Raw genomic sequence first — 19,918 nt, forward strand, 5'->3', positions numbered from 1 at the left:
AACCATTGCGTTACAGTAAAACTCTTCATCACTGCGGAACATTTGGCATACCTAATTCTGGACCCAGCCTCACAATCCACACGAGTCCCTGGATGGCATTCGGACAAACAATATCAAATCGGCACCTAATCAGACGTGACGTTATAGTTTTATAGCATGGGAGAGGCCTTGCAGTCCAATGGCCATGCTAACAAGTTGCCTACTGGAGTTAGTCCCAGTTGCATGACTTTGGCCCATATCCCTGGGAAACTTTCCAAGCCATGTATCTGTCCAAATGTCTTTTAAGCATTGTAATTGTGCCCATCTCTACCATTTCACCCAGAAGCTTGTTCCAGATCCTCTCACCCTATTACCCCTCAGGTCCCCTTTAAATCTTTCCCCTCTCACCTTAAACCAATGCTCTCTGGTTTTAGACTCCCCTGTGCTGGGGAAAAGACTGTGACTATCCACTTTATTAATGTCTCTCATGAAAGACGTGCTGGTTAGTAGGTACTGTCCATGTTTAGCCTAGAGTTAAATTGGTGGGCTGCTGAGCAGTGTGGTTTGGTGGGCCAGAAGGCTGCATCCATGCTGTATCTCTAAATAACATTTTAAAAAATTAAAAAATAAAAAAGGTCACTCAGCATCTTACCTTCCAAGGAGAAAAGCCCCAGCCAGTCCATTCTCTCCTTGTAATCAAGTCCTCCAGTCCTGGTGAATCTTTTCTGCATTCTTTCCAGCTTAATGACATCCTTCCTGTAACTGGGTGACCAGAACTGCACAAAATACCAGCAGTGGAGTCTCACCAACATCTTGTCCTGACAACATGATGTCCCGACTCCTGTACTTAGTACCTTGACCAATGATGGAAAGGACGTCAAAGGCCGCCTTCACCATCTTGTCTACCTTTTGGGGAACTATATACATGTCTTTTTGTTCTACACACTCCCCAGTACTCTACCATTTGTTGTGTATGCCCTGCACTTCCAAAATTGCAACACTTTACACTTATCCAAGTTAAATTCTGTCTTCAATTCCTTGGCTGATTTCCCTTCTTCACCGTCCACCACACCACAAATTTTGGTGTCAGATGAAAGAGTCATAGAGTATGAAAACAAGGCCTTTGGCCCAACTGGTCCATGTTGACTAAGATTCCCATCTAAGCCAGTCCCATTTGCCTGTGCTTTGCCCATATCCCGCTAATCCTTTTCTATTCATATACCTGACCAATTACCTTTTAAATGTTGTTAATGTATCTGCCTCAACGACTTCCCTGGCAACTCATTGTGAATACTGCTCCCCCTCAGGGTGAAAAAGTTGCTGCTCAGGTTCCTATTAAATCTCTCCACTTTCACCTTAAACCTATACCCTCTAGTTCTTGATTTGCATTCACTCTCTATATGGCCTTCATGATTTTATATACGTACCTCTGAATGATCACCCCACATTCACCTACACTGTAAAGAAGAAGTCCTAACTTGCTCAACCTCTATTCATAACTCAGCCCCTCGAGTCCTGGCAACAACCTTGCAAATCTTGTCTGCACTCTTTCCGGTTTAATGGCATTTCTCCTATAGCAGGATGACCAAGTATTCCAAATGCGACCTCACCAATGTCTTGTACGGTTGTACCGCAACATCTCAGCTTCTCTACTCAGTTCCTTGACTGATGAATCCCCGTGTCCTGAAAGCTGCCTTCACCACTGTCTACCTGCAAAATCACTTTTGGGAAATCATGTTCCCATAGGCCACTGTTCTACAAGTACATTCTCACCCTAATCAATAATATATATTACAAACAACAGAGGACCCAAGCATCACATACAAAATGCTGGAGGAACTCAGCAGGCCAGGCAGCATCTATGGAAAAGAGTATAGTCAATGTTCTGGGCCAAGATCCTTCTGCGCAGTACTAGAGAAAAAAGCTGAGGAGTAGATGTAAAAGGTGGGGAACGGGAGGGAGAAACACAAGGTGACAGGTAAAACCTGAAGGGGGAGGGATGAAGTAAAGAGCTGGGAAGTTGATTGGTGAAAGAGATACAGAGCTGGAGAAGGGGAATCTGATAGAAGAGGACAGAAGGCCATGGAAGAAAGAAAAGGGGGGAGGAGCACCAGAGGGAGGTGATGGGTGCGTAAGGAGGAAAGGTGAGAGGGGGTAAAGGGGATAGGGAATAGTGAAGGAAAGTGGGGGGGCACCATTAATGGAAGTTCAAGAAATTGATGTTCATGCCATCAGGTTGAAGGCTACCCAGACAGAATATAAGGTGTTGTTTCTCCAACCTAAGTGTGGCCTCAGGACAGTGGAGGAGGCATGGATAGACACATCAGAATGGGAATGGGAATGAAGTGGAATTAAAATAATTGCCACTGGGAGATCCCACTTCTTCATCACCATCCTGCTTGGTCACGACCAAGCACATCTTCCGCAGGGATCGCTCCCTAAATGACTCCCCTGTCCATTCGTCCCTCCCCACTGATCTCCCTCCTGGCACTTACCCTTGCAAGCAGAACAAGTACTACACCTGCCCCTACACCTCCTCTCTCACTATCATTCAGGGCCCCAAACAGTCCTTTCAGGTGAGGCAACACTTCACCTGTCGGTCTGTTGGGTTCATATACTGTGTCCAGTGCTCCCAGTGTGGCCTCTTGTATATCAGTGAGACCCGACATAGATTTGGATACCTCTTCGCCGAGCACCTATACTCCGTCTGTTAGAAAAAGCGGGATCTCCCAGTGGCCACCCATCTTAATTTGGGTCTCAGCCGAAATGTCAACTGTACTCTTTTCCATATGCGCTACCTAGCCTGCTGAGTTCCTCCAGCATTTTATATGTGTTGCTTGGATTTCCAACACCTGCAGATTTTCTCTTGTTTGTGAGAACCCAAGTCTATGACACACCAGGCCTCTCATCTGAAAAGCAACCCTCCACTACCAACCTCTAACTCAGCCCACCATGGGGTTTTGTGTCCAGTTGGCTTGCTCGCCCTGGATCCCAGCTGATATCACATCAGGTCTAGCTTGCTATAGGGTATTTTGTCAAAGGCCTTGCTAAAGTCCAAGTAGACAATATCTACTACTGAAAGCTCATCATTCCTTTTGGTCACCTCTTCAGAAAATTCAATCAAGTTCTTAACAATGTTTAGACAGCAAACGAACGGGCTGGGAATGGAGGGATATGGGCTACATGCAGGCAGGTGGGATTAATTTTGATTTGTACCATGGTCAGCACAGACATCATAGCCCAGAGGGCCTGCTCCTGTGTTGAACTTTTGTACATTTTTCCTCAAACATGGTGAGCATTGCAAGATCCATTGAAGCCAACGTGGTGAAATCTCCCACCTGTGGCCAGGTCAAAATTCCAGAGGCTGCAAGTTTAGGAAGTGTAGTCAACAGCAGCCTTCGTAAGGTGTCTTAACAATATGGTCAGGATGATGGGGCAAGAGATATATTCAAACCAGCTCTAGATGAACCTAACAAGCAAGCATATGTCCAAGATCAAAAAACTGACATTGTTGTGAGGTTCCTACTCTGAGCTGACCCAAGAGTGATGAGGGTAGCTTGGACTGGTAGTGTTGACATTGAGGGTTGGGTTGGCTAGTTTATCCCTGGTCATTACTGAGAGCTACTTTGAATCTGTTCGTTTTGTAAAATGGCTCTGGCTGGAGGCAAGAAGGGCAGAGCACATGTGGAATTTCTGGGTCCTTGCAATGTGCATTGAATGTATATTTGTCACCACTGTGATTGCAGCCGGATGCCTGCGAGACAGACTTCGATGCAGTCTCAATGATCCGCGGGGAGCTCTTCTTTTTTAAATCTAAGTATGTTTGGAGGTTGAGGAACAGACAGCTTCAGCCTGGCTACCCAGCCCTGGCCTCCCAGCACTGGTGGGACTTCCCAGACCACATTGATGCCGGCTTTGAGGACACCAGTGGCAACTTCTGGATTTTTCAAGGTTCGATTTCCTCAGATTACTCTTTATGTCTGCAGCTGACCCTCCTGTCCTTTCCTAACCTTCATACTAATGCATGAGACAACTAGGGCTAGAGGCATCTATAAAGTTTAAATGGTTGATGTTTGTACACATTCCACCACTGACTTGTACTCAGTAGCAGTAGAGAGATGGTACAGGGCTGTTGCTGACAGACAAGCACACGGGAAAGGACATGGAGGATACAACATCATGTGGAAAAATGCAAGTAATCCACTTCAGTAGGAAGAATAAAAGTTCGTTTTAATAGGATTTATTGGAAAGGAGTTATTGTTCAGCGTGAGCAGTGTCCTTGCACACACACCACAGAGGGTTAATATGTAGGGATTGCAGCCAGAAAGGTGGATGGTGTCATGGCCTTCGCTGCAGAGAATTTGAGGGCAGGAGTAGCAGCTTTTTCTCTAGTTACAGAGGATCTTGATGGGATAACATCTACAATCAGGCCTCAGTCAGGCGGACAACAATTCCACGACGCCCTACACATGTAGCAACTGTGGCAGAGCCTACCGTTCCAGGATTGGCCTCAATAGTCACAATCGACACTGCTCGACAAACCAGTGCCTACCAGAGGCCACATCCCAGGCCACATCCCAGGCCTCATCCCAGGCCTCATCCCAGGCCTCATCCCAGGCCACATCCCAGGCCTCATCCCAGGCCTCATCCCAGGCCTCATCCCAGGCCTCAAGGTACCAAAGTAAGGGATTTGCCATTTGATGTCAAGCCGTGAAGATGGTTCATGATCCAAATGGTGGTGAATTTTCACTAAAGAGGCTGCAAACACTCAGTAGCTGAATATGTTTAAGATAGATTGATAGATGGTTGGGGATCAGTGCAGGAAAGTGGACTTCAGGATTAAAGATCAGCTGTAAACTGAATATCAGATCAGCTCACGAGAGGTTTAATGGCCTTCTCTTGCTTTTACTGTATTTGTGAGCTGTTGTCTCAGCTAGTTCATCAATGGATATTGTCATCCATTTGCAATTTTGTAATGAACAGGTTCTAAGTAGGTGCCTTCCACTGCCTGGACATATTAAAATGCATAATCGTAAATCAATCTCTGGATCTTGACCAAGTGTATCTTAGGACATTGTGGAAACATAGAAACATGGATACACAGAAAACCTACAGCACAATACAGGCCCTTCAGCCCACGATGCTGTGTCAAACATGTACTTACTTTAGAAATTTCCTAGGGTTACTCATAGCCCTCTATTTTTCTAAGCCAGGGAAGAAATTGTAGGGCCCCTTGTGGAGATATTTGTGCCATCAATAGTGAGGTGGCAGAAGACTTGAGGGTGGCTAATGTTGTGCCTTTATTTTAGAAAGGGTGCAAGGAAAATCCTGGGAGCTATGGACCATTGAGCTTAATGTCAGTGGTGTGTCAGTTATTGGAGGTATTTCTGACAGATAGGACAGACATGCAACTGATCAGTATGGCCTTGTGTATAGGAAATCGTAGCTCAAGAAATTGGTTGAGTATTTTGAAGAAGTGACCAAGAAGATAGATGAGGGAAGTATGGAAAATGTTATTGTTGTGTATTTAATATTTCAGTAATATTGTAAGTATATTGTTTGATTAAGCATTTTTGTTTACATAATTCATTACAGGTTATATATAAAAGTACCTGAGTGACATAAGTACCTCACTAAAGAAAAACAAAACTAAGGCACATTATTCTTGGCTCCATGTTTTTCTTTCAATTAGTTTTATGAAACATAACAATTATCTATATGATTTGAGCATTGACAAGGTACCGTGTGGTAGGCCCCGCTGGGAAGTTCAAACATATGGGGAGCTTGTCATTAGGATACAAATTATGTGCACAATGCTGGAGAGACTCAGCAGGCCAGGCAGCATCTATGGGATAGGATGAGCATCTGCAGAATCTCTTGTGTTTATGCAGTAGGATACAAATTTAGCTTGAAGGAGACAGAGTGTAGTGGTGGAACATTATTTATCAGACTGGAAGCTTTTGACCAGTGGTGTGTAGCAGGGTTTGGTGCTGGGTTCACTGTTATTCAGGGTTTGGATGATAATACGGGTGGCATAGTTAATAGGTGTATAGATTACAATAAAGTAAGTGGTATAGTGGACAATGAAGAAGGTTATCTAAGATTACAATGGGATCTTGATCAACTGGGCAAGTGCACTGAGGAATGGCATATTGTTTATTTCAAATAACTGCAAGATGTTTCCATTCTGCATAACTCTATAAAACTGACTTCTTCCTCTCAACCTGCAGATGATAGGTGTAGGAGGCGAACTAGGGGAAAAAACTCTAACTCACGAAGGATTAAGAAAATTAGCGAAAATGTTGTCAAATTTGTTAATGTAAAATGTATTAATTTACATCAATATACCATATTGCTTATTCTTATTGGGAGAAACTGCATTTTCAGTTGGACAAGGAGCTAAGAAGAGGCCGTGTCTGTGCAAGTCAGCAAACTCCTGTCTATACTAATCCTGTTTTCTAACTCAGCTTTATCTGTTGTCAAAGTCTCTGCTCCTGGCACCTCTGCATGTGTTACAGATCACAAATCCTTTCCTCATCTTCAGTAACCCTCCTTCCCCTCACCTTAAACCCTCTGGCAATAGTCACCTCTCACTGCCCCTCATGGCTTTGTACGTCTCTGTCAGATTCCTCCTCAGCCTCCATTCCAAAGAGAGCAACCTCTGCACCAGGAGAATTAGTGACCCCACTCTTGCCCTCCACCATAAGCTCACCAAGTGACATCCAACTTGAATCAGTCCAAAGGCTCAGAGATGCAAGGGACTGCGGAACCTGGTATCTGGAGCAAAACCACTGGAGGAATCCACTAGATCAGCTAGTACCTGTGGAGGCAGAGAGACAGTCAGCATTTATTTTGAGACCCTGATGAAGCTGAAGGGCTTTGACCTAATGTCAATTATCCCTCCACCTCCACAGATGCTACCCGACTCACTGAATTTCTTAGCAGTTTGTGGTTTGCTCACTCTGAAGGCTCATTCAGTAGAGTAATGAAGGTGTCTCTTAGTTTGGTGGGAGGTGGGGTGGCAGTAAACCTCATGCTTATTCCACCATCCCTTGGATCTAGCCAAACCTGTTTCTCATCCACATTCCTTCCTGAGACCCAATTGATGTGAGGCCCATATTGATGCAGCCTGCAACAACATCCACAGCAGAGAATTTCAAATGATGAAATGGCGGAGCAGGCTTGATGAGCCAAATAGCCTAATTCTGCTTCTGTATCTTGTAGTCTTATGGTCTTATAAACACTCGCAGTCTTCTGTGTGAAGATTTTCTTAATCTCTGGCCAAAATGTCCCCTCCTTTATCCTAAAATTATAGAAACATGGTTATTTCCTCAGCAGTTTGAACGGGGCACAACTGCACAAACATGGAGGTCGGCCAGTGAGAACAGCGGGAAGAGTTTAAAAGCGAGCAGGGTTGAAAAGGTGACAGTTATTTCCTCAGCAGTTTGAACAGGGCATGACAGCACAAGCACGTGGAGGTCAGCCAGTCAGAACAGCGGGAAGAGTTTAAAAAGAAGACAGCTTTACGGAGCGGGCAACAGAGTAGGAAGGCTTGGGCTCAACGGGGCTTCGGTGATAAAGGGTCGAGGCGAGGTAGGTTATCTGTTTAAAATACGGACAGAGAGAATGTGAGTGAGGTCAGTTTTCTCTGCTCGGTGTCAGGTGTGGGACGTCCTGCATACTCCCAGCCTCCACAACAGCCACATCTGCACCGGGTGCATTGAGCTGCAGCTCCTCAGGGACCACGTTAGGGAACTGGAGATGCAGCTTGATGACCTTCATCTGGTCAGGGAGAGTGAGGAGATGATAGAGAGGAACTATAGGCAGGTAGTCACTCCGGGGCCACAGGAGACAGACAAGTGGGTAAGGCAAGAAGCAGATGCTAGAGAGTACCCCAGTGGCTGTCCCCTTAACAATAAGTACTCCTGTTTGAGTACTGTTGGGGGGGACAGCCCACCTGGGGGAAGCAACGGTGGTCACGCCTCTGGCACAGAGTCTGGCCCTATGGCTCAGAAGGGTAGGGAAAGGAAGAGGATGGCAGCAGTGATAGGGGACTCTATAGTTAGGGGGTCAGACAGGTGATCCTGTGGACACGGGAAAGAAACGCAGATGGTAGTTTGCCTCCCAGGTGCCAGGTTCCAGGATCTTTCCGATGGCGTCCATGATAGCTTGAAGTGGGAATGTGAACAGCAAGAGACCGTGGTACATATTGTTACTAATGACATAGGTAGGAAAAGGGAGAAGGCCCTGAAAGCAGACTTGAGGGAGTTAGGAAGGAATTTGAGAAGCAGGACCTCGAAGGTAGTCATCTCGGGATTACTGCCTGTGCCACGTGACAGTGAGTATAGGAATAGAATGAGGTGGAGGATAAATGCGTGGCTGAGGGATTGGAGCAGGGGGCAGGGATTCAGATTTCTGGATCATTGGGACCTCTTCTGGGGCAGGTGTGACCTGTACAAAAAGGACGAGTTGCACTTGAATCTGAGGGGGACCAATATCCTGGCGAGGACATTTGCAAAGGCTATTGGGGAGAGTTTAAACTAGAATTGCTGAGGGGTGGGAACCAAACTGAAGTGACAGAGGAAAGGGATGTTGGCTCACAAATAGAGAAAGCTTGGAGACAGTGCGAAAGGGAGGATAGGCAGGTGGTAGACAAGGGACGTGCTCAGTCCGATGGTTTGAGATGTGTCTATTTTAATGCAAGGAGTATTATGAACAAAGTGGATGAGCTTAGAGCGTGGATTAGCACTTGGAGCTATGATGTTGTGGCCATTAGAGACTTGGATGGTGCAGGGGCAGGAATGGCTACTTCAAGTGCCAGGCTTTAGATGTTTCAGAAAGGACAGGGAGGGAGGCAAAAAAGGTGGGGGTGTGGCACTATTGATCAAAGATGGTGTCACAGCTGCAGAAAAGGAGGAAGCCATGGAGGGGATGTCTACAGAGTCTCTGTGGGTGGAAGTTAGGAATAGGAAGTGGTCAATAATTCTACTGGGTGTTTTTTATAGACCACCCAATAGTAACAGGGAGATCAAGGAGCAGATAGGGAGACAGATTCTGGAAAGGAATAATAGTAACAGAGTTGTTGTGGGAGATTTTAATTCCCTAAATATTGATTGGCATTTCCCAGAGTGAGGGGTTTAGATGGGGTGTAGTTTGTTAGGTGTGTTCAGGAAGGTTTCTTGACACACTATGTAGATAAGCCTACAAGAGGAGAGGCTGTACTTGATCTGGTATTGGGAAATGAACCTGGTCTCTCAGTGGGAGAGCACTTTGGAGATAGTGATCACAATTCTATCTCCTTTACCATAGCATTGGAGAAGGATAGGAACAGACACGTTAGGGAATCGTTTAATTGGAGTAAGGGGAAATATGAGGCTGTCAGGCAGGACCTTGGAAGCATAAATTGGAAACAGATGTTCTCAGGGAAACGTACGGAAGAAATGTGGCAAATGTTCAGGGGATATTTGCATGGGGTTCTGCGTAGATACGTTCCAATGAGACAGGGAAAGGATGGTAGGGTACAGGAACCATGGTGTACAAAGGCTGTTGTAAATCTAGTCAAGAAGAAAAGAAGAGCTTATGAAAGGTTCAATAAATGAGGTAATGATAGAGATCTAGAAGATTATAAGGCTAGCAGGAAGGAGCTAGAATGAAATTAAGATGGGGCCATGAGAAGGCCTTGGCGGACAGGATTAAGGAAAATCCCAACGCATTCTGCAAGTACCAAATCAAGTGTGACAGTAGAAAAGTGTGTATGGAACTGGAGGAGATAGCAAAGGTACTTAATGAATACTTCAGTATTCACTACGGAAAAGGATCTTGGCGATTGTAGGGATGACTTGCAGCAGACTGAAAAGTTTGAGCATATAGATATTAAGGAATAGGATGTGCTGGAGCTTTTGGAATGCATCAAGTTGGATAAGTCACCGGGACCGGATGGGATGTACCCCAGGCTACTGTGGGAGGCGAGCGAGGAGATTGCTGAGCCTCTGGCGATGATCTTTGCATCATCAATGAGGACAGGAGAGGTTCCAGAGGATTGGAAGGTTGCAGATGTTGTTCCCTTATTCAAGAAAGGGAGTAGGGATAGCCTGGGAAATTATAGACCAGTGAGTCTTCTTTCACTGGTTGGTAAGTTGATGGAGAAGATCCCGAGAGGCAGGATTTATGAACATTTGAAGAGGCATAATATGATTAGGATAGTCAGCATGGCTTTGTCAAAGGCAGGTCATGCCTGACGAGCCTGATTGAATTTTTTGAGGATGTGACTAAACACGTTGATGAAGGTAGAGCAGTAGATGTAATATATATGGATTTCAGCAAGGCATTTGATAAGGTACCCCATGCAAGGCTTATTGAGAAAGTAAGGAGGCATGGGATCAAAGGGGACATTGCTTTGTGGATCCAGAACTGGCTTGCCCACAGAAAGCAAAGAGTGGTTGTAGACAGGTCATATTCTGCATGGAGGCCAGTGACCAGTGGTGTGCCTCAGGGATCTGTTCTGGGACCTCTACTCTTTGTGATTTTTATAAATGACCTGGATGAGCAAGTGGAGGGATGGGTGAGTAAATCTGCTGATGACACAAAGGTTGGGGGTGTTGTGGATAGTGTGAAGGGCTGTCAGAGGTTACAGCGAGACATTGATCAAGTCAAGTCAAGTCACTTTTTATTGTCATTTCGACCATAACTGCTGGTACAGTACACAGTAAAAACGAGACGATGTTTTTCAGAACCACGGTGCTACATGAACAATACAAAAACTACACTGAACTACGTAAAACAACACAAAACCACCCAGGACTGCATAAAGTGCACAAAACAGTGCAGGCTTTACAATAAATAATAAACAAGACAATAGGCACAATAGAGGGCAGTAGGTTGGTGTCAGTCCAGCCTCTGGGTATTGAGGAGTCTGATGGCTTGGGGGAAGAAACTGTTACACAGTCTGGTCGTGAGAGCCCAAATACTTCGGTGCCTTTTGCCAGGTGGCAGGAGGGAGAAGAGTTTGTATGAGGGGTGTGTGGGGTCCTTCACAATGCTGTTTGCTCTACGGATGCAGCGTGTGGTGTAAATGTCTGTAATGGCGGGAAGAGAGACCCTGATGATCTTCTCAGCTGACCTCACTATCCGCTGCAGGGTCTTGCGATCCGAGATGGTACAATTTCCAAACCAGGCAGTGATGCAGCTACTCAGGATGCTCTCAATACAACCTCTGCAGAATGTGGTGAGGATGGGGGGAGTGGGAGATGGACTTTTCTCAGCCTTCGCAGAAAGTAGAGACGCTGCTGGGCTTTCTTTGCTACAGAGCTGGTGTTGAAGAACCAGGTGAGATTCTTCGCCAGGTGAACACCAAGAAATTTGGCGCTCTTAACGATCACTATGGTGGAGTCATCGATATTCAACGGAGAGTGGTCGTTCCATGTCCTCCTGAAGTCAACAACCATCTCTTTTGTTTTGTTCACATTCAGAGACAGGTTGTTGGCTCTGCACCAGTCCGTTAGCCACTGCACCTCCTCTCTGTATGCTGACTCATCGTTCTTGCTGATGAGACCCACCATGGTCGTGTCATCGGTGAACTTGATAATGTGGTTCGAGCTGTGTGTTGCAGCACAGTCGTGGGTCAGCAGACTGAACAGCAGTGGACTGAGCACACAGCCCTGGGGGGCTCTCGTGCTCAGTGTGATCGTGTTGGAGATGCTGCTTCCAACCCGGACTGACTGAGGTCTCCCAGTCAGGAAGTCTAGGATCCAGTTGCAGAGGGAGATGTTCAGGCCCAGTAGGCTCAGCTTTCCAATCAGTTTCTGAGGATGCAAAACTGGGCTGAGAAGTGGCAGATGGAGTTCAACCCAGATAAGTGTGAGGTGGTTCATTTTGGTAGGTCAAATATGATGGCAGAATAAAGCATTAATGGCAGTGTAGAGGATAGAGGGATCTTGGGGTCCGAGTCCTTAGGATATTCAAAACTGCTACGCAGGTTGACTCTGGGTTAAGAAGGTATAAGGTGCATTGGCCTTCATCGATCATGGGAATGAGTTTAAGAGCTGAGAGGTAATGTTGCAGACCCTACTTGGAGTACTGTGCTCAATTCTGGTTGCCTCATGGAAACCATAGAAAGGGTGCAGAGGAGATTTACAAGGATGTTCCGTGGATTGGGGAGCATGCCTTATGAAAACAAGTTGAGTGAACTCAGCCTTTTCTCCTTAGAGGCAACGGAGGATGAGAAGTGACCTGATAGAGGTGTGTAAGATAATGAGAGGCATTGATCGTGTGGATAGTCAGAGGCTTTTTCCCAGGGCTGAAATGGCTAGCACGAGAGGGCATATTTTTAAGGTGCTTGGAAGTAGGTACAGAGGAGATGTCAGGGGTAAGTTTTTTACACAGGGAGTGGTGAGTGCGTGGAATGGGCTGCCAGCGGTGGTGGTGAAGGCAGAAACGACAGGGTCTTTTAAGAGACTCCTGGGTGGATACATTGAGCTTCGAAAAATAGAGGGCTATGGGTAAGCCTAGGTAGTTCTAAGGTAAGGACATGTTTGGCACAGCTTTGTGGGCCGAAGGGCCTGTATTGTGCTGTTGGTTTTCTATGTTTCTAAAATAGGAGCAGAAATTGGCCACTTGTCTTCTTGGGGTAATGGAGAGCTGGAGCACAGAAACAGGCCCCATAGCTGACTGAGTCTGTGATGACCCATATGCTCTGAACTTATCCCACTTCATTTTATTCTCCCCATATTTCCATCACTCCACACCAGTTTCTACCCTTCATCCACACACAAGGGCCAGTTTACAGTGACCAATTAATCCAACACATATTTGGGATATGACAGGCCATTTGACCTATTGTCTGCAATGCCATTCAGTCATGGCTGATGTATTTCTCACCCTCGACCCTGTTCTTCCTCCTCCCCATAACCATAAGACCGTAAGATAACGGAGCAGAATTAGGCCATTCAGCCCATCAAGTCTGCACCATCATTCCATCATGGCTGATCCTGGATCCCACTCAACCCCACACACCTGCCTTCTCGCTGTATCCTTCAATGTCCTGACTGATCAGGAAACTATCAACTTCCATCCTAAATATACCAATGGATTTGGCCTCCTCCACAGTCTATGGAAGAGCATTCCACAGATTCACTACCCTTTGGCTAAATGAATTCTTCCTTGCCTCTGTTCTAAAAAGTCACCTCTCAATTTTGAGGCTGTGCCTTCTAGTCCTGGATACCTCCAGCAGAAGAAACGTTCTCTCCACATCCACCCTATCTAGTGTTTTCAACATGCGGTAGGTTTCGATAAGATCCGCGCCCCCCCCCCAGGAATTCTTCTAAATTCCAGTGAGTACAGGTCAAAGCTGTCAAAAGCTCCTGATATATTAATCCCTTCATTCCTAGAATCACCCTTGTGAACCTCCTTTGGACTCTCTCCAATGACAACACATCCTTTCTGAGGTATGGGGTCCAAAACCATTGACAATACTCCAAGTGCGGCCTGACTAGTGTCTTATAAAGGCTCAGCATTATCTCCTTGCTTTTATATTCTATTCCCCTTGAAATAAATGCCAACATTGCACTTCCCTTCTTTACTACAGGTTCAACTTGTAAATTAGCCTTCTGGGAGTCTTGTACGAGGACTCCTAAGTCTCTCTGCACCTCTGATGCTTGAACCATCTCCCCATTTAGATAATAGTCCGCACGATTGTTCCTTTTACAAAAATGCATCATTGTACATATCCCACCACTGTATTCCATCTGCCACTTTTTTGCCCATTCTTCCAATTTGTACAAATCCTGCTGCAATTGCATTGCTTCCTCAGCACTACCTACCCCTCCACCTATCTTCGTATCATCCACAAACTTTGCCAAACAGCCATCAATTCCATTATCTGAATCATTGACAAACAATGTGAAAAGTAGTGGTTCCAATACTGACCTCTGAGGAACACCACTAGTCATCGGCAGTCAACCAGAAAAGGCCCCTTTTATTCCCACTCACTGCCTCCTGGCTGTCAGCCGTTCCTCTATCCCTGCCAGTATCTTTCCTGTAACACCACAGGATTTTATCTTGTTAAGCAGCCTCGTGTGGCACCTTATCAGATGCCTTCTGGAAATCCAAGTAAATGACTGCCACTACCTCTCCTTTGTCCACCCTGCTTGTTACTTCCTTGAAGAACCCTAACAGATTTGTCAGGCAAGATTTCCCTTTACAGAAACCATGCTGACTTTGACTTATTTTATCATTAGTCTCCAAGTACCCTGAAACTCCATCCTTAATAATAGACACCAATACTTCCCTGTAAACTTAAAAAGGTTGCCAGACCAATAATCACATCACACGGTTATTACTTTAACCTCTTCACCAGTTTATTGAGCTCAGTTCAGCTGGCGAGAAAGACTCGGAACCAGTTAGACAGAGTCTCTGTCTGTCTGTCTGTCTGTCTCTCTCTCTGTCTCTCTGTCTCTCTGTGTCTCTGTCTCTCTGTGTCGCGCGCGCTCTCTCTCTCTCTCTCTCTCTCTCTCTCTCTCTCTCTCACACAGAGGCTCAGACGAGTTTTTCTGATTTTAGAACAGAGATGCTACAATATGTAGAATGAGCAGACAAAGAACACTCAGTTACAATGGTATGTCAAGGTTAGTTAGAGCGAAACCCAATTACTTTGATAAGAGAGTCCACTAAATAACTGGTTTTAATTACAGACAAATTCTTGCCTTATCAATAAAACTTGAATAGACAAAGGTGGGAACATAGATCAATATGTGAACTCATAAGACATGATGTATGCAGCATGTGTGAATACAGCCCACAGATCGTTCTCAAAGGGATAGCTGTGAGTTGTTAAAAAAACACTGAAGGCAGTTTTTTCAGTCAAGAACACTCTCTCCAACTTTTCATAGAAGAGAGCAAACACAAGCTGGCACCTAATTTTAACCCACTATTTACCAGAATCAGAGAATCATTTCTTACTTCCCCAACACCCTTAAACTTCATCATTAAGTAGCAATCTCAATACTGACCCCTGAGGAACACCACTAGTCACTGGTAGCCAACCAGAAAACGCCCCTTTTATTCCCACTCGCTGCCTCCTGGCTGTCAGCCATTCCTCGATCCATGCCAGTATCTTTCCTATAACGCCACAGGATTTTATCTTGTTATGCAGCCTCGTGTGGCACCTTATCAGATGCCTTCTGGAAATCCAAGTAAATGACTGCCACTGCCTCTCCTTTGTCCACCCTGCTTGTTACTTCCTTGAAGAACTCTAACAGGTTTGTCAGGCAAGATTTCCCTTTACAGAAACCATGCTGACTTTGACTTATTTTATCAATAGTCTCCAAGTACCTCAAAACCTCATCCTTAATAATAGACACCAACACTTTCCGAACCACTGAGATTAGGCTAACTAGCCTATAACTTACATCAAAGTTGCTGGTGAACGCAGCAGGCCAAGCAGCATCTATAGGAAGAGGCGCAGTCGACGTTTCAGGCCGAGACCCTTCGTCAGGACTAACTGAAGGAAGAGTGAGTAAGGGATTTGAAAGGGGGAGGGGGAGATGCAAAATGATAGGAGAAGACAGGAGGGGGAGGGATAGAGCCGAGAGCTGGACAGGTGATAGGCGAAAGGGGATACGAGAGGATCACGGGACAGGAGGTCCGGGAAGAAAGACAAGGGGGGGGTGACCCAGAGGATGGGCAAGAGGTATATTCAGAGGGACAGAGGGAGAAAAAGGAGAGTGAGAGAAAGAATGTGTGCATAAAAATGAGTAACAGATGGGGTACGAGGGGGAGGTGGGGCCTTAGCGGAAGTTAGAGAAGTCAATGTTCATGCCATCAGGTTGGAGGCTACCCAGCAGAACAAGTGTAGCGGAACAAGTGCTACACATGCCCTTACACTTCCTCCCTTACCACCATTCAGGGCCCCAAACAGTCCTTCCAGGTGAGGCATCACTTCACCTGTGAGTCGACTGGGGTGATATACTGCGTCCGGTGCTCCCGATGTGGCCTTTTATATATTGGTGACACCCGACGCAGACTGGGAGACCGCTTTGCTGAACATCTACGCTCTGTCCGCCAGAGAAAGCAGGATCTCCCAGTGGCCACACATTTTAATTCCACATCCCATTCCCATTCTGACATGTCTATTCACGGCCTCCTCTACTGTAAAGATGAAGCCACACTCAGGTTGGAGGAACAACACCTTATATTCCGTCTGGGTAGCCTCCAACCTGATGGCATGAACATTGACTTCTCTAACTTCCGCTAAGGCCCCACCTCCCCCTCGTAACCCATCTGTTACTCATTTTTATGCACACATTCTTTCTCTCACTCTCCTTTTTCTCCCTCTGTCCCTCTGAATATACCTCTTGCCCATCCTCTGGGTCACCCCCGCCCTTGTCTTTCTTCCCGGACCTCCTGCCCCATGATCCTCTCGTATCCCCTTTTGCCTATCACCTGTCCAGCTCTCGGCTCCATCCCTGCCCCTCCTGTCTTCTCCTATCATTTTGCACCTCCCCCTCCCCCTCCAGCTTTCAAATCCCTTACTCACTCTTCCTTCAGTTAGTCCTGATGAAGGGTCTCGGCCTGAAACGTCGACTGCGCCTCTTCCTATAGATGCTGCTTGGCCTGCTGCGTTCACCAGCAACTTTGATGTATGTTGCTTGAATTTCCAGCATCTGCAGAATTCCTGTTGTTAGCCTATAACTTCCTTTCTTTTGCCCCTCCCCCCCCCAAAAGAGTTGAGGAGTGATATTTGCAATCTTGCAGTCCGTCGGGACCAGCCAGGATCAAGTGATTCTTGAAAGATCATGACCAATGCATCTGTTATCTCTTCAGCAACCTCTCTCAGGGCTCTGGGATGTTATCCATCTGGTCCAGGTGACTTATCCACCTTAAGACCTTTCAGTTTGTCTATCACTTTTTCCTTTGTAATAGCAATGGCACTCACTGCTGTTCCCTGACACTCACAGACCTCTGGCACACTGCTAGTATCCTCCATAGTGAAGACAGATGCAAAGTACCCATTAAGTTCAGCTGTCATTTCTTTGTCCCCCATTACTACCTCAGCAGCATCTTTTCCAGTGGTGCAATATCAACTTTCACCTCCCTTTTACCCTTTCTATAACTGAAACAAATTTTTGTATCCTGCTTTATATTATTGGCTAGTTTGTTTAATCTTTTCCCTCTCATCGGTTTTTTAGTTGCCTTTTTTTGCTGCCTTGTATGTCCTTTCCTTGGCTTTTATGTAGTCCTTAATCTCCGTTGTCAGCCACAGTTGCCTACCCTTGCTATTTGAAAACTTCTGTGGGACGTATCTATCCTTCACCTTGTGAACTATTCCCAGAAACTTCAGCCATCCCTGCCAGTATCCTCCTCCAATCCACCTAGGTAAGCTCCTCTCTCATGCCTCTGTAATTCCCTTCATTCCATTGTGATACTGATGCATGTGAGTTATGCTTTTCCCTCTCAAATTGCAGTATGAATTCAATCACATTATAGAAACATAGAAAATCTACAGTACATTACTGGCCCTTTGGCTCACAATGTTGTGCCGACCATGAACCAACTCTAGCTGCCTAGAATCTCCCGACCGCATAGTCCTCTATTTTTCTAAGCACCATGTACCTAACTAAGAGTCTCTGAAAAGACCCTATTGTATCCTGTAGGCCTGCAACATTGACTGTTCCACGTAACTGACAAACAGGCAGGCATAGCTGGGACCCATGCAAGTGCCCATGGCTACATAGCCTACACTGGTGACTGTCCCACACTTTTCCTATACTATATTGACGACTGCATTGGTGCTGCTTCCTGCACCCGTGCTGAACTCTTCAATTTCATCCACTGCCTCCAACTTCCACCTGGCCCTCAAATTCACCTCCGACACTTCCCTTCCCTTTCTTAATCATACTGTCTCTATCTCTGGAGACAGCTTATCCAATGATACTTATTATAAACCAATGGACTCTCACAGCTACCTGGACTATACCTAGTCCCACACTGCTACTTGTAAAAACACCATCCTGTTCTCCCAATTCCTCCATCTCCACTGCATCTGCTCTCGGGATGAGGCTTTCCATTCCAGAATGAAGGAAATGCCCTCCTATTTCAAAGAAAGGGGCTTCCCTTCCTTCACTATCAATGCTGCCCTCAACCACATCTCTACCATTTCATGCACATTTGCTCTTACCCCATCCTCCTGCCATGCTACCATTGATACGGTTCCTCTTGTCCTCACCTACCACCCCACCAGCCTCCACGTCCAGCGCATAATTCTCCGAAACTTCTGCCACCCCCAACTGGATCCCACCACCAAATACATCTTTCCCTTCTCCCCCACTTTCTGCTTTCTGCAGGTATTGCTCCCTATGTGACTCCCTGACTCCCTTGTCCATTCATCCCTCCCCACTGATCTCCCTCCTTGCACAGTCCTTCCAGGTGAGGCAACACTTCACCTGTGAGTTTGTTGGGGTCATATACTGCGTTCGGTGCTCCTGGTGTGGCCTCTTGTATATCGGTGAGACCCAATGTAGATTGGGAGACCGCTTTGCCGAGCATCTATGCTCCATCCACCAGAACAAGCGGGATCTCCCAGTGGCCACCCATTTTAATTCGGGTCTCACGCATTAGGGTTAGTTCCCTAATGCGTGGGTCTCCGGTAGCCTTAGGGTGACTCCTGGATATCACTGCTTCAATTCCCGAACAAGCCGAAGGTCATACAGCTGCAACTCCAGTTCCCTAAAAAGGAGTAATTCTCTAAGGAGCAGCATCTCAATGCATCTAGTGCAGACGTGGCCATCGGGGAGGCTGGAAATCCCACATCTGACACCCAGAATAGAACACTGGCTCTGTAGACATATCCCCTATTCTCTCTAGAGTTAAATGAGAAATAAAGAATGAACTCACATGCTTACCTTGCCTCCGTTTGTTCTTGTTGAGACAAGGCCTTACTACTCTGATCTCAGACTACTCCAACGATAACTGCTCTGCTAGGCGGGATCCCTCTTTTATTGGGACTGGGTTTTTAAAGCTCTTCGCCGGACCTGCGTTGGAACACTTCTGTTGTGTCTGCACAGTAGTCCAATCAGTGACATTTGGCACCCTTACAAATCAAAAACCTATCAATCTCTGCTTGAAATATACCCAATGACTTGGCCTCTACAGCCCTCTGTAGCAATTATTTCACCACTCTCTGGCTAAAGAAACCCCTCCTCTGTTCTAAAGGGGTGTCCTTGTATTCTGAGGGCTAATTCTCTCTCTACTGGAAACATCCTTTCCATATGCACTCCATCCACGGCTTTCAATATTTGGCAGGTATCATGAAATTCCCCTCCTCCTCTGAAACTCCAATGAGTACAGACCCAGAGTCATTAAACACTCATCATACATGAACCCCTTCATCTGGGATCATTCTCATAAACCACCTCTGGACCCTCTCTAATGCCAGCATGTTCTTCCTTAGATATGGGGTCTAAAACTGCTCATAATACCCCAAGTGCAGTTTGACCAATACTTACAAAGGCCTCAGCATTACATCCATGCTTTTATATTCTAGTCCTCTCAAAATATATGTCAGGGCAAGATCGCTCCTTAAGGAGATCATGCTAACTTCAGCCTATTTTATCATGTGCCTCTAAACTTCATCCTTCATAATGGATTCTAAAATCTCACCAACCAGAGTAACAGAGTTATACAGTATGGAAGAACACTTCAACCCATCATGTCCACTAGCCTATTTACCTTCATCTGCACAGCATCTTCCTAAGCCCCGCCAATTTCAGCGTTTACCTTCAGTAAATGTGTTTTAAATGCAATGATTGTACTTGATTCCACCACTGCCTCCAGCAACGCATTCCAGATATCAACCATTCTCTGTGTTTTAAAAAAAACACATTGATGATGTCACTGTGGCCAAGACCGTCACTACACGCGCTAACCAGAAACCATGGATGACCGC

General features: G+C 45.9%; 1 protein-coding gene across 2 annotated transcripts in view; it reads left to right on the forward strand.

Moving 5' to 3' along the window:
- mmp11a (matrix metallopeptidase 11a) overlaps window positions 1-19,918 on the forward strand; it is a 123,180-nt gene that overhangs the window by 84,009 nt on the left and 19,253 nt on the right. For both annotated transcript variants that reach the window (XM_063031252.1, XM_063031253.1), the window contains exon 6: window positions 3,726-3,930. In XM_063031252.1, coding sequence (XP_062887322.1) covers window positions 3,726-3,930 — 205 coding nt within the window. The remainder of the gene's footprint in view (window positions 1-3,725; window positions 3,931-19,918) is intronic.

The sequence above is a fragment of the Mobula hypostoma genome, chromosome 23 (genome assembly GCF_963921235.1).
Source record: "Mobula hypostoma chromosome 23, sMobHyp1.1, whole genome shotgun sequence".
NCBI lineage: Eukaryota > Metazoa > Chordata > Chondrichthyes > Myliobatiformes > Myliobatidae > Mobula > Mobula hypostoma.